A 17,435-nucleotide genomic window follows, 5' to 3' on the forward strand; every position below is an offset into this window, starting at 1 on the left:
GACACCCCTCCCCAGGGCGGCCAGCGCCCTCGGGAGGGCAGCGCTCCACCCGTTATGCGCATGCGCGCGCCCCCTCCGCCCACATACGCGGCGCTCGCGGGCGCCGCGCAGTGACGTCACACAGTAATGGCGGCGCCCGCGAGCGCACGAGGCGGCTGTCGGTAACGGCTGTCGGGGTCGGTCGGTTGTTCGCTGCTTCGATTGTCTGTCTGTCCCTCGCTGTTCTGGGGCCGCAGAGCGCGGTAAGCGCCAAAGGGGGTGCGGGGAGCCTCCCGCGGGCCCGGGCAGGTGTCCGGAGCTGCCGCGCGGGGCCCCTGGCGGGTGATGCTCGGGCAGGCGGGGCGGGAGCTCTTCGCGGCCTTGCGGGGGTTTATTCTGGCGATTTTAGTTTTACCCCGAAGCTGTTCCAAAGGTGAGGCTGAAAACATGACCTGCTGGTCTTATATTTAAAGGCCATTCATGATATTTTTCCCAGATTAAAAAAAAAAAATAAGCCTTGTGTTCTTGTGTGTTTGAATATCATCAATATAATCCTTATTCATTTTATCTAATGCTCTTCTTTTTTACTCCTCAGTTTCTTCTTAGGTAAGAAATGAAGATGAAAAAAGGAAGGAGATTTAAATCGCCCTTTAAAATGAAACAAAAAGGCATTGAAGTAATAGGGAAATGGAAAACTGTGCAGATTGACCCCAATCTGTTTGCTGATGAGGAGTTTAAAGACATTGTGTGCTTGGAGGAACTCACAGAGTACAAACTAGTAAGTTCTTCCAAAGTGGGGAAAGTAAAAGATAATAAGAGAAAAGCTGAGAGTGTTTCAGAAGAAAACACTGAGAAGGAGGAAGAACTTGTCATCCCTCCCAAAAAGAAAAAGAAAAACAAAGATTTGAGGAACAAAACAGATAAAAGCAATGATTCTAATGCAACAGAAATTGGTGTGCCAGTTGATAAAGAGGCAAAGTGTAATGAAATAATTGAAGTGGCAAATCTGGAGGACCGGGGACATGTGGCTGAAAGCACTTCAAGCACAAAAGATGCTCCAAAGAAAAAGAAAAAGAAGGCAGCTAAAAATAAGGGTTCTCAGGCTCAAGAAGCTCTTCTGTCGATGACTACTTCTAAAAAAGTTAAAAACTGGACAACAGAAGTTTTATCTGCCTCAGCTGATCACAAAGCTGATGTGTCTGCATGGAAAGACCTCTTTGTACCTGAGCCAGTGTTGCAGGCCTTGAGCTACCTGGGGTTTAGTGCTCCAACTCCTATTCAAGCCTTAGCCTTGCCTTCTGCCATCCGGGATAATATGGATGTTCTTGGTGCTGCAGAAACAGGTACAGATCCTTTAAACTGGTTGTATATGCTGGGAGCTTCCCATCTCCCCTCTTTAAATGCAGGTTATTGTTACGGGTTTTTATATGTAGCAGAAGAAGCATTTGTACGTAGAAGAGCTTGTATTTTCTGCATATCCAATATATTAGTAATGATTCATTGTGAAGCAGCTTACAAACACAGGACATTCCATCTATACAGTAAAGCACAGTGTGCAAAGCTTTGAAGTCTCAATGATTTTTTATGCTTTGATGTTTCTCAAATTGTTTCCTGTTTTGGGAACTGTAAGGTGATACACTGCAATGGGCAGAATTATTGAAACAGAGTCATGTTCCAGCAGTAAGTTCTGTGGATGTCCCTGTTCTGAGGCAAAGCCAAGAACTAGGTTCCTCTAAACATACAGTACTAGCTTGGAGTGGTGAATAAAGTCTGAGCACGGCGTGAGGTGTTGTGGATGTGGCCTAGGCCTTTGTTGTAGCAAAAGAGGCCCACCTTGTGCCCTGTCTCTGGGCTTGGCTTGTATGTTGTCAGCAAACCTTCTCGTGGCTTGTGCTTGAAATATTACCTTGGGTCATTAACTGCAGAGGTACTGTCTCTTGTCCAGCTTGTGATCAGCTCATACCTTTTTCTTTGGGCATTGCTAGCCTTTGTGAAATTTGTTATCGCTTATTTTTTACTTAAACAACGCTGTGAAGTCGCAGAGCATTATTTTCCCTTTAACTTTTTTTGCTGCTCATATCTTTGAAGTTTTGTCTCTTCAGCAATGCAACATTTTTTTCCCTATAAAAACTAAAAATAGAAAGCACAATTGGAAGCTGCATTAGTTTAAAGGCTTCCTTTGCATTCTTTTCATCTGTTCCAGTTGCCTTATCTTACTGCTTGTCTTGTAAAGCCATTTACTGCTCTTGAACGTGAAGCTATAGTAACTAATAATTTATGCAGTCATTTGCATTTTTATTTTAATTAGAAGTTAGGCTGGCACTATTAGGTTTAATAAGATTAGAAAACCCCGCAGGGACTGTTTTTGAAAATGGAACTGAAAATTTAAGTGGTGTTTTTGGTGCTGCAAAAAAGTGACATTTTGTCAGTGCTGGAAAACAAATCCTTCTCTAGCTGCAGAATGGAAAGCACGATTGGTAGCAGGTTGTGTTGTTGCTGTCTAATTTTGCATAACCCTGAAGTAGCAGGACTGTGTTCTGCTCTATTATTATTTCATGAAAGAAAGCCAGGTTCTCTCCAGAGAGTCCAGTGGGTCATCAGTGTTCCTGTAGAGACTTGAGAGATGTGGGCGCTTGTCTGTTAGGAAGTGTTGCAGCTTGGAGAGGCTGGAACTCTCCAGATCTTTTTTCTATGTCCTACAGCTTCCCTTAGCATTGGGCCTGAGGGAGGAAGGTGACAGGTGAAACAACTGTTTTTCTTCCATTTTTGGTAGCTACATAGGGGAGAATAGCAAGATTTTGATATGACAGTAGATCCCTGTGGAGATCAGATACAGGGAACATCAAGGCTTGTTGTTTTTACAGTGGATCTAACCAGTTCTGTGCATTGCCATGTGGAAGTAGTGAAGTTTTTGGTTAAGGAATCAAATTTGATCTCTGTAAAATCTTACAGTATAAAACTGTTTAAAAGCACATGAAATAGCTTGAGCTATAGTGTCTGAGGGTACCTTTTCTCCAGGTTTTACAGGCCTTGTTATGGTATGTGGTCAATGTGTTGTGAAGATAACGTGCCCTGTGAGGTGATTATTTGTTTAATTCATGGGGGAATCTAGTGCCTGCAGAATAGTCGTGATTATCACAGCTATAATCTGCCTGGGTGCAGTACTGATATTTGCACCAGCCAAATTGCAGTACATTTAATTCAAAATCAGCAGTGTTCTTCACCTTAAAAACAGAACTTCTGGTAATACAGAATCTTATTGTATAAATGCTCTGCAAATGCAGATCATAAACTTTTTTTGCTTCAATTGCATAAGTCAGAAGAGGCTTCCTAGACATTCAGAAAGGTGGGAAGTGGATATGAGGAGACTGCAGCCATATTGGTCAGGATACTGGGCTTAGCTGTTTATTAACTAATATTAAGGTTCTTCGCTAAACAGGCAAAATGCTTTGTTGCTGAATTTGACAAATCGTTTTGGGTTTATGATAGGACAGACTGCGCTTAAGGAATTGAGATGAGATTTCCAGAGAACCGTTCCCCAGCAGTGGCCTGTTACAAGAGTGGTGTGATAGTGTCTTGTGTTCTGGATGCTGCTTTTGTGACTGATGAACTGATATTCATGAGAACCTTAACTGGGGTGGATGTGCTACCAGGCTTCTCCTAACGTCTTTATTAGTGTCAGGTAGTTCAGAAAGGAATATGTGGCAGGGATGTGACTTGCAGTTTGGCACAGTGAACCCATGAAATTAAAGTTGGAGAGTAGTTTTGTATTTGACAGCGCCTCTCCAAAGTGGTTTATTTGTTTTAAATCACATGTATGTGTTTTGATTCTAAAAATGTGAGCTGGTAATAGATCAGAAAATTAGACAGTGGAATATTTCAAAATACAGTTTATTTGAAAGTTCTAAACACAGTACTGTAAATTGTAGATGGAAACAAATCCTTGAAGTACATTCCAGTTTGCCCTTGGCCTCATTTGCTATTCCTTTATTTTGAGAACATTGATCAGAACTGTCAATTAGGGCATGGTATTCTCCTTACGGGCATACAGTTCTTTAAAAATATCTTGGCTGAAACTGCAGCTTTTAAAAACCATTTTCAGAACAAATGAATCTGCCTGACCTGCTAGAGATTGGAAAAATACCTGTTCCTCAGGAAATGTGCTATTGGTGACCTCAAGGCAATGTATAAAGGGAACAGGAGAAAAGATGGTATTGCTGCAACTTTCTGGTCTTCTAAAGATCAAGAGTTTGCATCTGTTACAACTGTATGTTTTAAGAACGGTGTGTGATTCGCTGTTACTTTTGTCATATTTTCAGTATGGTCTATTTTTTTTGTGGTGTTTTTTTTTTTTTTTTTTTTAGGAAGCGGCAAAACGCTTGCATTTGCAATTCCAATGATTCACTCTGTGCTGCAGTGGCAAAAATCAAATAGCTCAACAACAAGAAATCACAGCGTTCCTAAAGAGTCCTATCAGCATCAGAATGAAACAAGATGGGAAAATGAGGATCAAGCAGAAAAACTAATCCATCAGCAGGTTGAATACAGTGGGGATGAAGATGATACATCTTTCACAACAGGCTGTGTGAAGGTGCTTGAAAATATTGAATTCGATTCTGGTGATGAGACACACACTGTTGGCTCCCATAAAAAGAGACCTCTTTTAGGACTGGTCCTTACCCCCACAAGAGAATTAGCTGTACAAGTAAAACACCACATTGATGCAGTTGCAAAATTCACAGGTATGTAGACCCCATGGGCCATGTCCCAGATTATGCTGGGTTTGGATCTTGGCATCGGTGCTGAGCCAGAATGTGTGCCGTGGTTTCTTCTTCATAAAACTGGGGTGGCTTTTGAAGAGTTAAGGTTCGCAGTCATTAGTATTTGAGAAGTGCATTAAGATTATTCAGTGAGATGCATATGGAAGTGAACAGTTAATGTGAGATATTTTGGTTTTAAATATTTCTGTCTTCAAATAGCTATTGACTTGTGCTTCAGCAACACAGCAGTCAGGACACTGCACATTGCTGGGCAACGTGTCTGATGAAAGCAATTCCATTCTGTTCCTTTCTCTTCCAAACCAGAGGTCAGCACATCTGTTAAGTGAGTGAGTGAGGGTGTGAAACAGTTCAAGAGGGGGAGAACAGGGAAGCAACTCCTCACTTCTCCAACAGTAGTAATTGAAGAGGATATGTAGTGCAGTGTAGTGCTTTTAAGCATGTCTTCCTTTGGTGTCTATACATCCTGCTGTGCTCATCAGTCTACAGCTGATTACACGGCTAATTTTAACTCCTAGCCTGAAATAATCAATTTATGTCAGCACAGTCTTGATACGAGCAGTGCTATTTGTATGTAAAAATCTGCTGCACAAGTGATGGATAGTTGCTGCGGCAGGAGAGAAAATGGGTTTTGATATGGGCTTGCTTTGTTGTCTCAAATTCACTTTGAAACAAATCCCCTCCTGGAAGCAGGGGGTTCAACAAGTTGTAGGGAAGAGGGATCTGTGGTAGCTTGGATACTGGAGGAATCTTGCACAGTAGCATTGAGTTTGTCATAGGCCATTGGGTTCTTTGAAGAAGTAGGGTAAAATAAGCCACGTGTTGATTCTGTGCTTACAAAGCTAAACTTTTAGTACCTAAGCAAATTGGTTAAAGCTGACTCAGGGTCTCTGTGCTGCTGTGCAGTCCAGAGAATCATTAATTGGGAGGGAGCATTCTTGTTAGGATTATTTTGTAGCAATTGAGCCGTTATTAGCAAGACAAGCATTTCTCAGTCCTATTCTTGGAGGGGCCTGCTGATTATTCGTAACAGGAACTTGCTTGTTCACGCAAATTTAATTGACAAAACATGAGATTCTGAAATACGGGTAAACAAAGCTAACAGCTATGGAGGACATAAGTGATTCTTCCTGCTATTGCAAGATTCTTGCTGAAAATTGCGGTATAGACTTTTAAAAATACTTCTCTGAGTGGAGGTATGTAAAGACATTCACTGATAAACTAGTGAGATTAAGAACTATTATTTATCTGTTCTAGGCATTAAGACTGCAATTCTAGTTGGAGGCATGGCTGCACAGAAGCAAGAACGTGTACTGAATCGAAAGCCAGAAATTGTAATTGCAACACCAGGCCGTCTGTGGGAGTTAGTTAAAGAGAGACACCCACATCTTTCAAATCTTCGGCAGCTCAGGTAAACGTGCCTTTTAGATTGACTACTGGATACTGAACTGGGCGTCACTGCATGCTGATTACGTTTACTAACTGATTAAATGATTTAAACTATGTAAGGTCACTTATTTTTTTGTTAGAGTGTTTTATTGAAATGCACAGTGGTTATATTGATGGAGGGGACTGTCAAGTAAAGCCAGTGGCAAAACACCATATTTTTTCATTAGAGACCTGTTTTTTCAAAAAACCGTGGAAGGCTGCTGTAGCTACCCCAGCACACCTGATGTTCCTTTGGGCTTTACATGCAGAACTTTCCTTAAGTGTTTAGCAGGAAAAATTATTTTGAAGTCTATCACATTTGTATTATCAGCACAAGTGGATTTTTACTGTGTTTTTTCTATTTGACAGGTGCCTTGTGATTGATGAAGCAGACCGAATGGTTGAGAAAGGTCACTTCGCAGAGCTGTCTCAGTTGCTGGAAATCTTAAATGATTCACAGTATAACCCTCAACGACAGACTTTTGTTTTTTCTGCCACTTTGACTTTAGTCCATCAGACTCCCACAAGAGTTTTACAGAAAAAGAATGCTAAAAAGATGGACAAGAAGACCAAACTAGAATTGCTAATGGAAAAAGTAGGAATAAAGGGCAAACCCAAAGTGATAGACTTAACAAGGAAAGAGGCTACTGTTGAGACTCTGACAGAAACCAGAATTCACTGTAATACAGATGAGAAGGACTATTATCTCTATTACTTTCTTCTTCAGTATCCAGGAAGAACCATGGTCTTTGCAAACAGCATAGACTGTGTAAAACGCCTCAGTTCTCTCCTCACAATCTTAAATTGCGATCCTCTTCCTTTGCATGCCAACATGCACCAAAAGCAAAGGCTGAAAAACCTGGAAAGGTTTGCTGAGCGAGACAAGTGAGTTGATTTTCTAATTCCTAGTAGAGAAAAAAAGAAATAATGTAAAACGTAGTGGGGAAAGGAAACAGCTCTGTTAGAGTAGGAGCAGGTTGGGGGAGTTAGCTGGGGATGCGAGTTCCCCATTCATGAGCCCAGGTTATTAATGATTACGGATGAGTTTTCATGGGGTGGTTGAGGTCATGAACTGGAGCAAGTTCAGTGGAAGGACACCAAGATGGCCAAGAAGCACTTGCTTTAGAATGGGACGGTCTGAGGGCACTGAGTTTGTGACAGCTGTGAAAAACATTTTTGTGGGGACCTTGGGTCAGCCCTCTGATATCTTAAAAGGTTATCAAGAAGACGGAGTCAGGCTCTTCACAGTGGTGCATGGTAGGAGGGTGAGGAGTAATAGGTGCAAATTGAAACAAGGGGTTCAGGCTGGATATGAAAAGGTTTTTGTTTATGAGGACCATCAGGCACTGGAACAGGCTGCTTGTTCTTGGATGTTTTCAAGGCTCAATTGAATAAAGCCCTGAGCAACCTGGTCCAACCTTATAGCTCATCCTGTTTTGAGGAGGAGATTGGACTACAGACATCCTGAGGTCCCTTGGAACCTGAATTATCCTGTGGTCTGGCAGCTCATTGCTGCTGAAGAAGCCGTCACTTGCCCTGTTTTCAGCTGTATGCTTTTATAACTGCCCTACACACCTCTCTGCCCCTGTGCCTCCACACTGCAGCTCATTTGATCCTTCTGTAAGTTCTTTCATCTCACTAAGGCATCAGAAAACTAACCACTTTTTGATGGGTTAGGGTTTTCAGGTGTAGTTAGGTAAAGTAGCTTCCTGAGGGTCAAGGTATCCTAGAGCAATGCAAGAGAAGAGCTGGCCTTTCAGCAGCAGTGGACAGTCAGGTTTGCCTGGGCAGGCCTGTCCTGCCATTTGAAGAATTATTGTTTCCTGCTGGCTTTGGGATGGCTTTTGGGAGGAGGTCGATGTTCTCAGTACTTCCATAATCCAGAAGCCCCACAGTTCAGTCCTGCGGTGAAGTGCTTGTATGCTGTCTGACTGTGTGGGAATTTGTACCTTGGTACTGGACTCGGGCATGGAGAAGAGGCTGAATTGCCGTGATGTATCCACAGTATCGCTTGGCAAAATGTACTAGTGGTAGCACTGACATAGGCCAGACAGGGCCTTCTCCGACTGCAGATTTCCAAGGCAAGAAGAAATCTATAAGACCATCCTGCAGATTGCAAACCAAAGAATTTTCTTTATTTATGTCTGCTTTGAACCTTGTAGCAATAGGGTATGCAGTCAGATGTTATAAAATCTGAACGCATTCCTGTTACCTACAAGTAACTCAGTTGCAGGGAGATTTTTTTAAAACAAATTATTTCATATGCTAGGCAGACTTTCTCTGTTTATATAAAAGAATGACTTTTTTGAGTAGTTCTTCATTTCCAGGGGTAAGCAGAAATTCTAATTGTCAGAACAGAATACCCCCCTTATATTTTTAGCTTTTCATTTACTGAGAAAATTTATTTGAATGCCACTTGGTAGAAAATATTTCAGCCTCAAATGCTGTTAATTAAATCTATAATGTTAATAATGCAATTTTTCTCAACTGGAGAAACTTGTAATAACCCATCTGTCCTGCCAAAAGATCAACTGTGGTTTTAGTGGTATGATTGTATCAAGCTAAAGGTAATTTTAAAGCCAACCTGGGCAGAGCACTGAAAAATGTAATGAAGGGGAGCATACCCCTCTGCCAAGTGGTTGGATTAGGTCACTGAACAGTGATTTGCATTAGCGTTCCTGTGAATTGGGAGAGAATAAAAGCTTAGGAAAACAGGATCCAGCAAGGTAGTGAACTTCTTTATTGGAAGCAAAACAGACCTGTCAAAGGTAATATTTGCATTTTTTACTTTTAAGAATTGCTGTTTCAACGCTGCCTCTGATGTAATATTGGGTATCGTTTTCTGTAAGGGAAAACAAATAGCATATTTCCAGCAGATGATGTAGTACAAATCTGTTCCTTAAATAGCTGTGGTAGAATTCCAGGTTTGCTGTATTTTGTGTTTCTTGGCAAATGGTTTACTCTTCAATTTTATGTTATCACTTTCTCAGCTGTGTCCTCCTGACAACAGATGTTGCAGCTCGTGGTCTTGATATTCCCAACGTGCAGCATGTCATCCACTACCAGGTTAAATATTTTTAATGTTTTTACCGTTACTGTTTTCGTTTTGAAATAAGCTTTTGCTGATCCAAACCCTGAACGCTATAAAGCTTTGATTCTTGGTCCTGTATATAGTATAGTCCCGAGTACAGAGATTTAATCATTATTAATTTAGCTCTCCTTAGTGCTCGGTACTTAAGGATCTCATTGCTGCAGTGGCTGACTGTGGTAGGTAGCACTTTATGAAAGTGTGATTACATATGAGAAAGGACATAATAGCTATGATTCTCCTTGCCTTTTGCTTAACTTTGATATCCAAAGGTGTCAATTGACTCTGCCCTATAACTCTTCTCTGAGGACACATAGAATTTTTTCATACTTTGCAAATGAAATGGCAGAGGGTCAGAAGTTAGGAGAGACTCACAAAAGGTTATGCAAGGAACATTACTGGCCCAGAGAAGAAAAAGTGTCTCCAGACATTATCTTTTACTTTACTTTCAGCTGTGTTACATGCAGTGTACCATGTGTATTTAAAACCTAATATTCTCTGGCAACCTCTTGGCCAAAGCATAAAAGGCTGCTGCTAGCTTTCCGTGGCCAGCTTCATGTTTTTTCCAAATATTTGCAGGTCCCTCGTACTTCTGAGTTGTATGTACACAGAAGCGGCAGAACAGCCCGGGCTGCCAATGAAGGCCTTAGCCTATTGCTGATTGGCCCTGATGACTTGATCAATTTTAGGAAAATTTATAAAACATTGGAGAAGAGCGAAGAGCTTCCGTTTTTCCCAGTTGATACCAAGTGCATGACTTCTATCAAGGTAAAGAAACAACAATCTCTTTACAGCCTGAATAGTTGCTTGCTTACTTATGTTACTGCCTTGTCCAGTACATTCTTTCTAGGTTTCAGATGAAATTTACTCTTCAGGACCTGGGTTTAAAATTAAGTTAATCACACTTTATCTTTTTTTTAGAAATATTTGTGTTTTCTCCTCAATAACTAGCCTGAAAAAAGGTGTTCAAACATAAATGTCACTTACATTTTTCTTACATGTTGTTATGTAAAGCTTCTCCTGACTAGATTCCAAAAACCAGTACAGAGAAGTTGGCTGGGGAGCTGGGGTGGCTCTGTTAGGTAAAATGAGTTGCTTAAAGCCTCTTGTGTTAGGAACAGACTAGAAAACAGTAGCAGGTCCAGGGATGTTCAGTGGTCTTCATCTGCCTCTTTTCAGCTGAAGTAGTGAGTTATCTGCTTTCCTAAAAGTTCTTATACTGCGAGGCCACAGCTGCCACTGAACTCTGTGAAACCAGGTGTGTTTCCTTTTTTTAAGTTATTGCCCATTTTAAGGAGAATTCAGTCATTCAATAACTCACAAATAAACAACGGTTGGAATTTACAAAACAATATATTTTAGAAAGCTTCTAGTCACTGCAGATTTTCTACTTCTCAAATAAGAGGCTGTTTCATGTCTCAGCGTTTTCCTGGCAGTTTGGGTGACATCTGCCTTGTACAAATGGGACATATTTAAATATTGCATTTGAAAGGAATCCAGCTGGGATTCGAGTGTCTGAATATTGCACAGTCATTGAGAACAGGAGAAAAATGCAAGTAGTCAGATAATGCAACAGGTACCTTCCATGTGGTATTCTGGTTCATACTCATCCAGTTCACTTGGACTGAGCCCAGGGTCCACCCCAGTGGCAAAAGGGGTATTCTCACCTTGCAAATAACATCAGCACGTTTCAAAGCCCAGGCTTGCTGCAAATGGACTATTTAGCATGATTTTTTTCAGGAGGTGAAGCTTTCTGAAATAGGAAGAAAATCAAGGAAATGCTTCCACAGACTCATTTTTCTTCTCTTGGTAGTAACACAGAGAATTTGATTAATTTTTTTTTTCATCTCCCCCCACCCCCCTTCCACCTGCCAAATGTTTCTGGTTACTGAAAGAAATCTGTTGTTTTTAGAGTGTTTCGTCAGAGGTCCCTTCTGTGTTTCTTGATGAGTAGTTCTTGGCTCTTATCATGCTCTGTCAATTAATGGGCAAATGAATATTGTTTCCACACTTAAATTTTCCTGCCACCATCTCATGATCTTCTCTCCTATACATAATAGTGCTCCTCTCCCCAGAAAAAGATGTCTTTGTAATTGTAATTAAAGGACTCCAGCCTCCTAGGCCCTTCACATGGTCAGGTCTCTTTTGCACTTTGCCCTGGGCTTAATCACAAAGCCACTGTCACTGGGACTAATGTTGCTGCTGGTCCTTTATGTCTATCCCTTTGGCACGCTCCTTCACTGGTTCTGCGTGCCTTTCTTCCAGTTCAGGAAAAGTCTGAAAGGATTTCGCAGTGGAGAAGAATAGAATTGGTGAACCAGAGTAGAGACCAAGAGGACTCAAGTTTTACAAAGATGGAAAAACTATTTAAAATTTCTTGTAATGATCTAAAAAGTGACTGACTTGTTTTATTAGTCAACTGCATGTTTAATTTCCTCTCTGTCTGTGTGTTAATTATCCTGGCAGTTCCAGCTGGTGCTCTTACTGTGTAGCAGCACACTGTTCCCTTGGGGTGGTCTGGGCATCCTCTACAAGGTTTGTTTTGTGCAACCACAGGAACATTCCGAACAGCAGAACTTGCTGCTGGGTTGATTACTATTTACTGTCAGTGCAGATTTCCTTTCCGTAAAGAATTAGTTATTTAAGACAGCTTGGCCCAGCTGGAAGGCCGCAGGTCATATTAGGTTTGCTGGACATCTTTCTTCCACCTCTGTGCAGCTGGGAAGAAGGGCAGGACATTTTGTCCTGTGCCTAGACAAGATCCAGGTGTGTTTCTGAAAACATGAGTCACTCCTTCCATATGGCCTTGCAGGAGCTGACTTCTTCAGAGTGGGGTGAAGCCAACGCTGCCCCTTATTGCTGAGACCAGTAACTTTAAGATCAGCTGTACTGTGTAAATATGTAAATTAAGAATGATTGGTATCTGAATCATTATTTGTCCTTGACTTTTTTGAAGTGTTTGCAATGGTGCGTTTAAAGAATAAGGAGTTAACACTCAGGCATATTTAATAGTTGACATGATTTAGAAGTCAGATTCTATCATAGATCTGAAGAAGGAAAACACTTTAGCAAATGATGAGATTTGTTTATTAAGTGAGGCATCTGCTGGGACGCCAAGAGGGAGCAAAAGTGTCTCTGCACCTCAGTTGCATTGTTATGCATGCTCTCAAACACTGATTCTGCTAAAGTGTCCCGTGTTTAAACCTGATCATCATGTCTGAAATGTGCTTTTGTTGCAGGAACGGATGAATTTGGCACGGCAGATTGAGAAGGCAGAATTTTTCAACAGTCGGGCAAAGCAACATGACTCCTGGCTCCAGCAAGCTGCAGAGGCTCTTGAGGTTGATCTTGATGATGACATGTTTATGGGCAAGTAGAAATGCTTGTTTATGGATATACTTAGTTGGTCCCATAGCACTGGTGTCCAGAAGTGGCTTCTTCACCGTGGCAGAGAAATTCTTAAAACCTGCAGGGCAGAAGGGGAAGGAAAGTAATGTCACTACTTAGTACATGGTACTGCTTGTGTGTTTGGGATGATTGCACAGTAGATAGTGCTGGATCTGAGGGAATGAGGTGTGACAATTCTAGCAAGTCACAGACAAGTCCATGTGTTGTAGAACAAAAACTGTTTTGTTTCTGGGAAATGTTTTAGGGTGATCTAACAGCCCAGTATGTCCTGCTTCAGCCTTGTCCCCTCTGTATCAAAGAAAAAGCTGTTTCTCCACTTCTGCTTATCTCTCCCACCCCCCTGTAGTCAGGCAGCAGGACAGGAGCCTGACAGCTCTGTGTGGGAACACCCAGGAAGCGCCAGCAAACACCAAAAATTATGTGAGCCTTATGTAGGTTGAGTTGTGTGGGCTAAACGGCCAATGTTATATTCAAGTTGCTGAGGTTTTCGTTGGTGTGTTAGAAGTAAGTAATTTCTTTTATTTTTAAAATTGAACGTTCAGCAGGCTGTGCCTGAGAGAATATGTAGGGCTGTGCAACTACAGGTGCCTATTAGTTCAAGGCAGTGAAGTTTTGCACTGCTTAGATGTGCTATAAAATGCCACATTATGTTCAAATTTTAGGACATATGATTTCCTTCCAGTTCTTTGAAGGCATGCTGAGTACAGGTGCTGCCTGGGTCACTTCAGCTTAAGCTGTCTGTAGCCTGTTAGCTGCTAAATATGAAGATGCCTTGATTTTGAAGCATGTTCAGATTTTTTTTTTTCTTTATTCATGGCTGGACTAGTTTGGTCACAGCCACTTTGCAAGCAAACACTAATCGTCTCTGTCCAAACTGTTCAGGAGTGCTCTCAGATAATTAGCACTCTGCCGTTTTGTTTTGACATAATCTGAGTATGCTGTGCTTTGAAATGACTTTCAAAAGAGCACATCCAGTCCAAGTAAGTTGCAGCTCTCAAGTGAAGCACTTTGTAATTGCCAGCCAGAATCTTGCCAGATTCATGCTTTAAAATGTATTTGGTCTCTGATTCTTTCATAGCTTATTGTAGACCAATTAAAATCTCAGCAATTTCTCCCATAAATGCCTCTTACACATTACGAAAGACTTAGTAATGTCCTTTCAATTTACCTTACAGCAGCCTTGACTTATTCTTCCAGTTCAGGCCTTTGACCATATTAACTATCTCCAGTGTTTTCTATGCCCTTCTTTCTTCTATGTTATTAAATCTGAGCACCTCATGGGTTTTTTTTATGTGTAAGGAAGAAAGGGTTTCCTGTTTTAGAGGTGCTGAAATGAGGCATGCAGAAAGTAACAAAATAGAAGAAGCTTTTGCCTGAGCTAGAAGTCCTGGGTTAACCCCTTATCTTCTGGACCCCTTTTCCTTTTGTTCCCAAGTCTGTTCTGGGTTGAGAGCTATCTGAATGATTTAGCAGAATGATACCTGGGGTATAGTTACTCAGTAGTTAGGATTCTTCTTGATCTTGTTATCTCATGGACAGCCTAGGTGACCTGAAAGTGTCACAGATGACTGGAAGACTTTATGGAAGTTCAGTGACCTTGTTAGAGAGAGAAAGATGAGATGAACATCTGCCCCTAGCACTGTAGAAGCCTGGTGAAAGAGGCCAATGCAAGTTCTTTTCTTGTAACATTCTGTATCTTTGATTTCTGCCCCAAGGAAGAAAAGCTAGTGAGCAAGAAGAAAGCCAGAAGCAAAAGATGCTGAAGGGGATGAAAAAACAACTAAAACATATGTTGTCCCAGCCACTGTTTAAAGTCCTTATGAAAACTAAGTACCCAACACAGTCTGGAAAACTACTGCTGCCTCAGACGTCAGTGAGCGTTTCAGAATCTGCTCTGGGTACCGTGTCCAAACAACAAGCCAAGAAGAAGAAATCAATAAAACTAAATTAGATAACTGAGCAAGATCACTCAGTGCAACGAAAGCAAAGACAATCCTTATCCAGGCTGTCAGTGCTTATGGAGGAACTCGGCTAGAAGACACGTAGCGTCAGAGGATGTTGCCTGTGTCTTGGTTGTACAGGCACAAAGCAAAATGTTGATTTAAAGGGCTCTATTAGCATGTGGCTAGTTACTGTTGAATCTTGTCTTGGATCTTGTTTTCTTACTTTCTTACTTATTTGTTCTAATTCTCTATATTGATAGAAGTTAATTTTGAAATAGTTCTGTTTATTTTTCCTTTTTGTGAGAAGGGTTAAAGATACTGAGTAAAATTCACAGTGGGCATACTCTAATGAAAAAACTTGATTTGAATTTTAATGTCCTAAAGGACGGGGAAGGTAGGCTGTGTACGGTCTGAGTACAATCTGAGCAGGTTGTAATGGGAAGTTTGGCTTTTACTGCAGCCAGTTCAATGAGAAGGGCAGCAAACATAGGCAGTGTTACCAGCAAGTCTCCAATTCCAGTTATGAAAATCTCTCCCAATTTTCTTTCTACTCTGATAATATTTCTCTGTTCTGTTCTCTACTGGGTCTTAATTCCCTAAGTTCTCTGCTAATATGTTTTAGAATGTGCAAAAAAAGTCAAGGTGGCATGGATGGACCTTGGGAGATGTGTAGATTTTTGAGAAGTAAGTGTTGCTACTCAGTGTTTTATTAATTGATATTTGGAGTTAAGTCTGTATTTGGAAACGTTAGAACCATGATGTTTGCTTTAATACAAAGATGATTATATTGAAGAATGCTACCTGATAATTATGCTTTTAAATAATTTTAACCTGACCTGTGAAAATAGTTTTTAAAGCTATTTTTAAAAATAAGATATCAGAAAAATGTATTTTGAATTTTTGTTGAATTATATCTGCTATAAACCTCAAGGCCTATGTCCGTTTTCTATCATGTGGGTTTCTGAATTGCTCATTGCTGATGCCCTTTGCACATAGCAGGCAGGGAAAGGGGAAAAGTGTCCAAAAGGTAAGACATAGCACTGGGATCTGTGTTGGTGAGAGCACAGGGAACCCTCATCTGCCAGCTCTACATCAGGCTGAGTTTTTGTGTCTCATACAGTATAGAACCAGAGTCATTGCCCTGACAGGAGGCATCGATTTACTCAGCTAGTCAAAAATAAATTTGTCTATGGAGTTGAGTGCTGCCTCCAACCACTTGCCAGTTATGTGAGAAGAGCAAAGTTTTTACTCTTTCATCTGTGTGAATAATCGAAGTTTCCCCAACCTCTGGAGGGCTTTTCTCTTCCTTGCATTACTGAAGAAGAGCTGTGACAATATAATCATAAGCATTCAGAGCTTAGCAATTATGTATGAAGCTTACCTTGCAACACTATTTGTCTCATGCTCTTTTGAGTAGATGGGGGGGAAAGTTTTGAGAGAGGAGAGATGGTAAGGTTCTGCTTCCTCCCTCATGTGAGAAGACAAAACGTCTTTGGAGTTAATGTGACATCTGAAAAATAAAAACAAGAATTTAAAGAAAGTTCCTTGTAAAGAAAACTGAAAAAAAAAAAAAAAAACAAAAAAAAACAACAAAAACTGAGCAAAGGCAAGCATGCCCTTGGTCCTTTTCTGTGCCATTTTAATCATATTCTTACACTGTGGAAAGGAAATGTGCATGGGTTTTGCATCCCTGAAGGGACTGAAGAACAGGTGGTGATTTTCTGCATTTTGTGATGTATTTCTGCTTACAATTCATCAGCGAAATCAAGGCTGGATCCTGACACAAGAGCTTTACATCTCCTCCCTTATCTGAAAATCTGCATGAGGTAGGATAGTTTTGGTAATTTCTAATTCCACATGATCATGAGGAGAACTGAACTGGGGGACAGTATTTTTGTTTCCTCTTCATCACTACTGTGGAGATTTTCGGCTGCTTCTGTTTCTCTCAGTTCAACAATGTAGTTCTCACACTCCCACCCCTCTGTCTGGCCCTCAGCCCACTGCCTGGCTAAGTCTTCCCAAGATGGAGCATGGCACTTCTGCCCTTCTCACCTTCTTTGTGCTCTCCTGTGGTGTGCTGTGCTGCTGGTTTTCTCCTGCAGCCTCTGATGTGCTCAGCATGAGCTCTCAATACTTAATCTACTGATGTTGCACCCCCACAGGAGCTCAAGTGGAGCTTGGACCCTAAAAATATCTCGGTGTCTTAATACGTGCCTAGTGCTCTGAAAGCTCTGTTGTGGCTGCCTGCTTTGCCTTGTCCTTATCTTACCAGGATACCCCGAGTCTTCTACCTAGAGGAAAAACCTTGTACTTGCTTTAGCTAAATTAAACAAATTATTAAACAGTAACTGGAAAATATTACCACTTAGCTGCCCTCCTTCAATATGAACTAGGTTACTCAGGAAGAGAGGAAGGCAAAGGAGAATGTTTTCTCCAGCTCTGGTCATTTGCATGTGTATCACTGGTGTGGATTAGACATGAAGAGTTTTACATCAAGTATGTATTGGCAATTTAATTTTAGTATGTAATGAAATATGTAGTATTAAACAGTTTCTGTAATGCTCTACTGGCACAGCAGTTATGCTGTGGCCTCAAACAAGTAATCTTGTGGTTTGTGGCAGCTTCTGTCTGCTAAAATACCCATTAATTAAAGGACTAATTAAGTCTCTTTAGGCAGTCACAGCAACTTCCAAGTAGATTAATAAAAGTGTGAGTTCAGCAGAGTGTTGGTAGGGGCCAAGCTGATACAGGGCAGCCGGTACTACATAACAGAAAACTGAAACCCTAATAGCTTCTGAGCCTTCCTTATTT

The 17,435-nt window shown here is 41.1% G+C and overlaps 1 protein-coding gene across 2 annotated transcripts; it reads left to right on the forward strand.

Moving 5' to 3' along the window:
• Positions 1-103: 103 nt before the first annotated feature.
• Positions 104-15,571, forward strand: DDX24 (DEAD-box helicase 24). 2 transcript variants are annotated; one of them, XM_082058524.1, is made up of 9 exons: positions 104-242; positions 575-1,322; positions 4,344-4,721; positions 6,015-6,168; positions 6,555-7,070; positions 9,176-9,251; positions 9,853-10,041; positions 12,513-12,646; positions 14,401-15,571. In XM_082058524.1, the coding sequence occupies exons 2-9, from the start codon at positions 593-595 to the stop codon at positions 14,630-14,632; spliced, it is 2,409 nt and encodes an 802-aa protein (XP_081914650.1). In that variant the 5' UTR covers positions 104-242; positions 575-592; the 3' UTR covers positions 14,633-15,571. The 2 variants fall into 2 exon arrangements, with proteins under 2 accessions (XP_081914650.1, XP_081914651.1); XM_082058525.1 differs by having other exon boundaries at positions 115-176.
• Positions 15,572-17,435: the final 1,864 nt, after the last annotated feature.

The sequence above is a fragment of the Streptopelia decaocto genome, assembly GCF_964273445.1.
Source record: "Streptopelia decaocto genome assembly, chromosome: 7".
NCBI classification, from domain to species: domain Eukaryota; kingdom Metazoa; phylum Chordata; class Aves; order Columbiformes; family Columbidae; genus Streptopelia; species Streptopelia decaocto.

What these genes read in the sequence shown, in the direction of transcription:
- DDX24 (XM_082058524.1), top strand. Translation starts at nt 593, where the DNA reads ATGAAGATGAAAAAAGGAAGGAGATTTAAATCGCCCTTTAAAATGAAA. An exon ending in TGCAGTTGCAAAATTCACAG is followed by an intron (nt 4,722 to 6,014) that starts GTATGTAGACCC and finishes TATCTGTTCTAG; the next exon opens with GCATTAAGACTGCAATTCTA. An exon ending in AGGTTTGCTGAGCGAGACAA is followed by an intron (nt 7,071 to 9,175) that starts GTGAGTTGATTT and finishes TCACTTTCTCAG; the next exon opens with CTGTGTCCTCCTGACAACAG.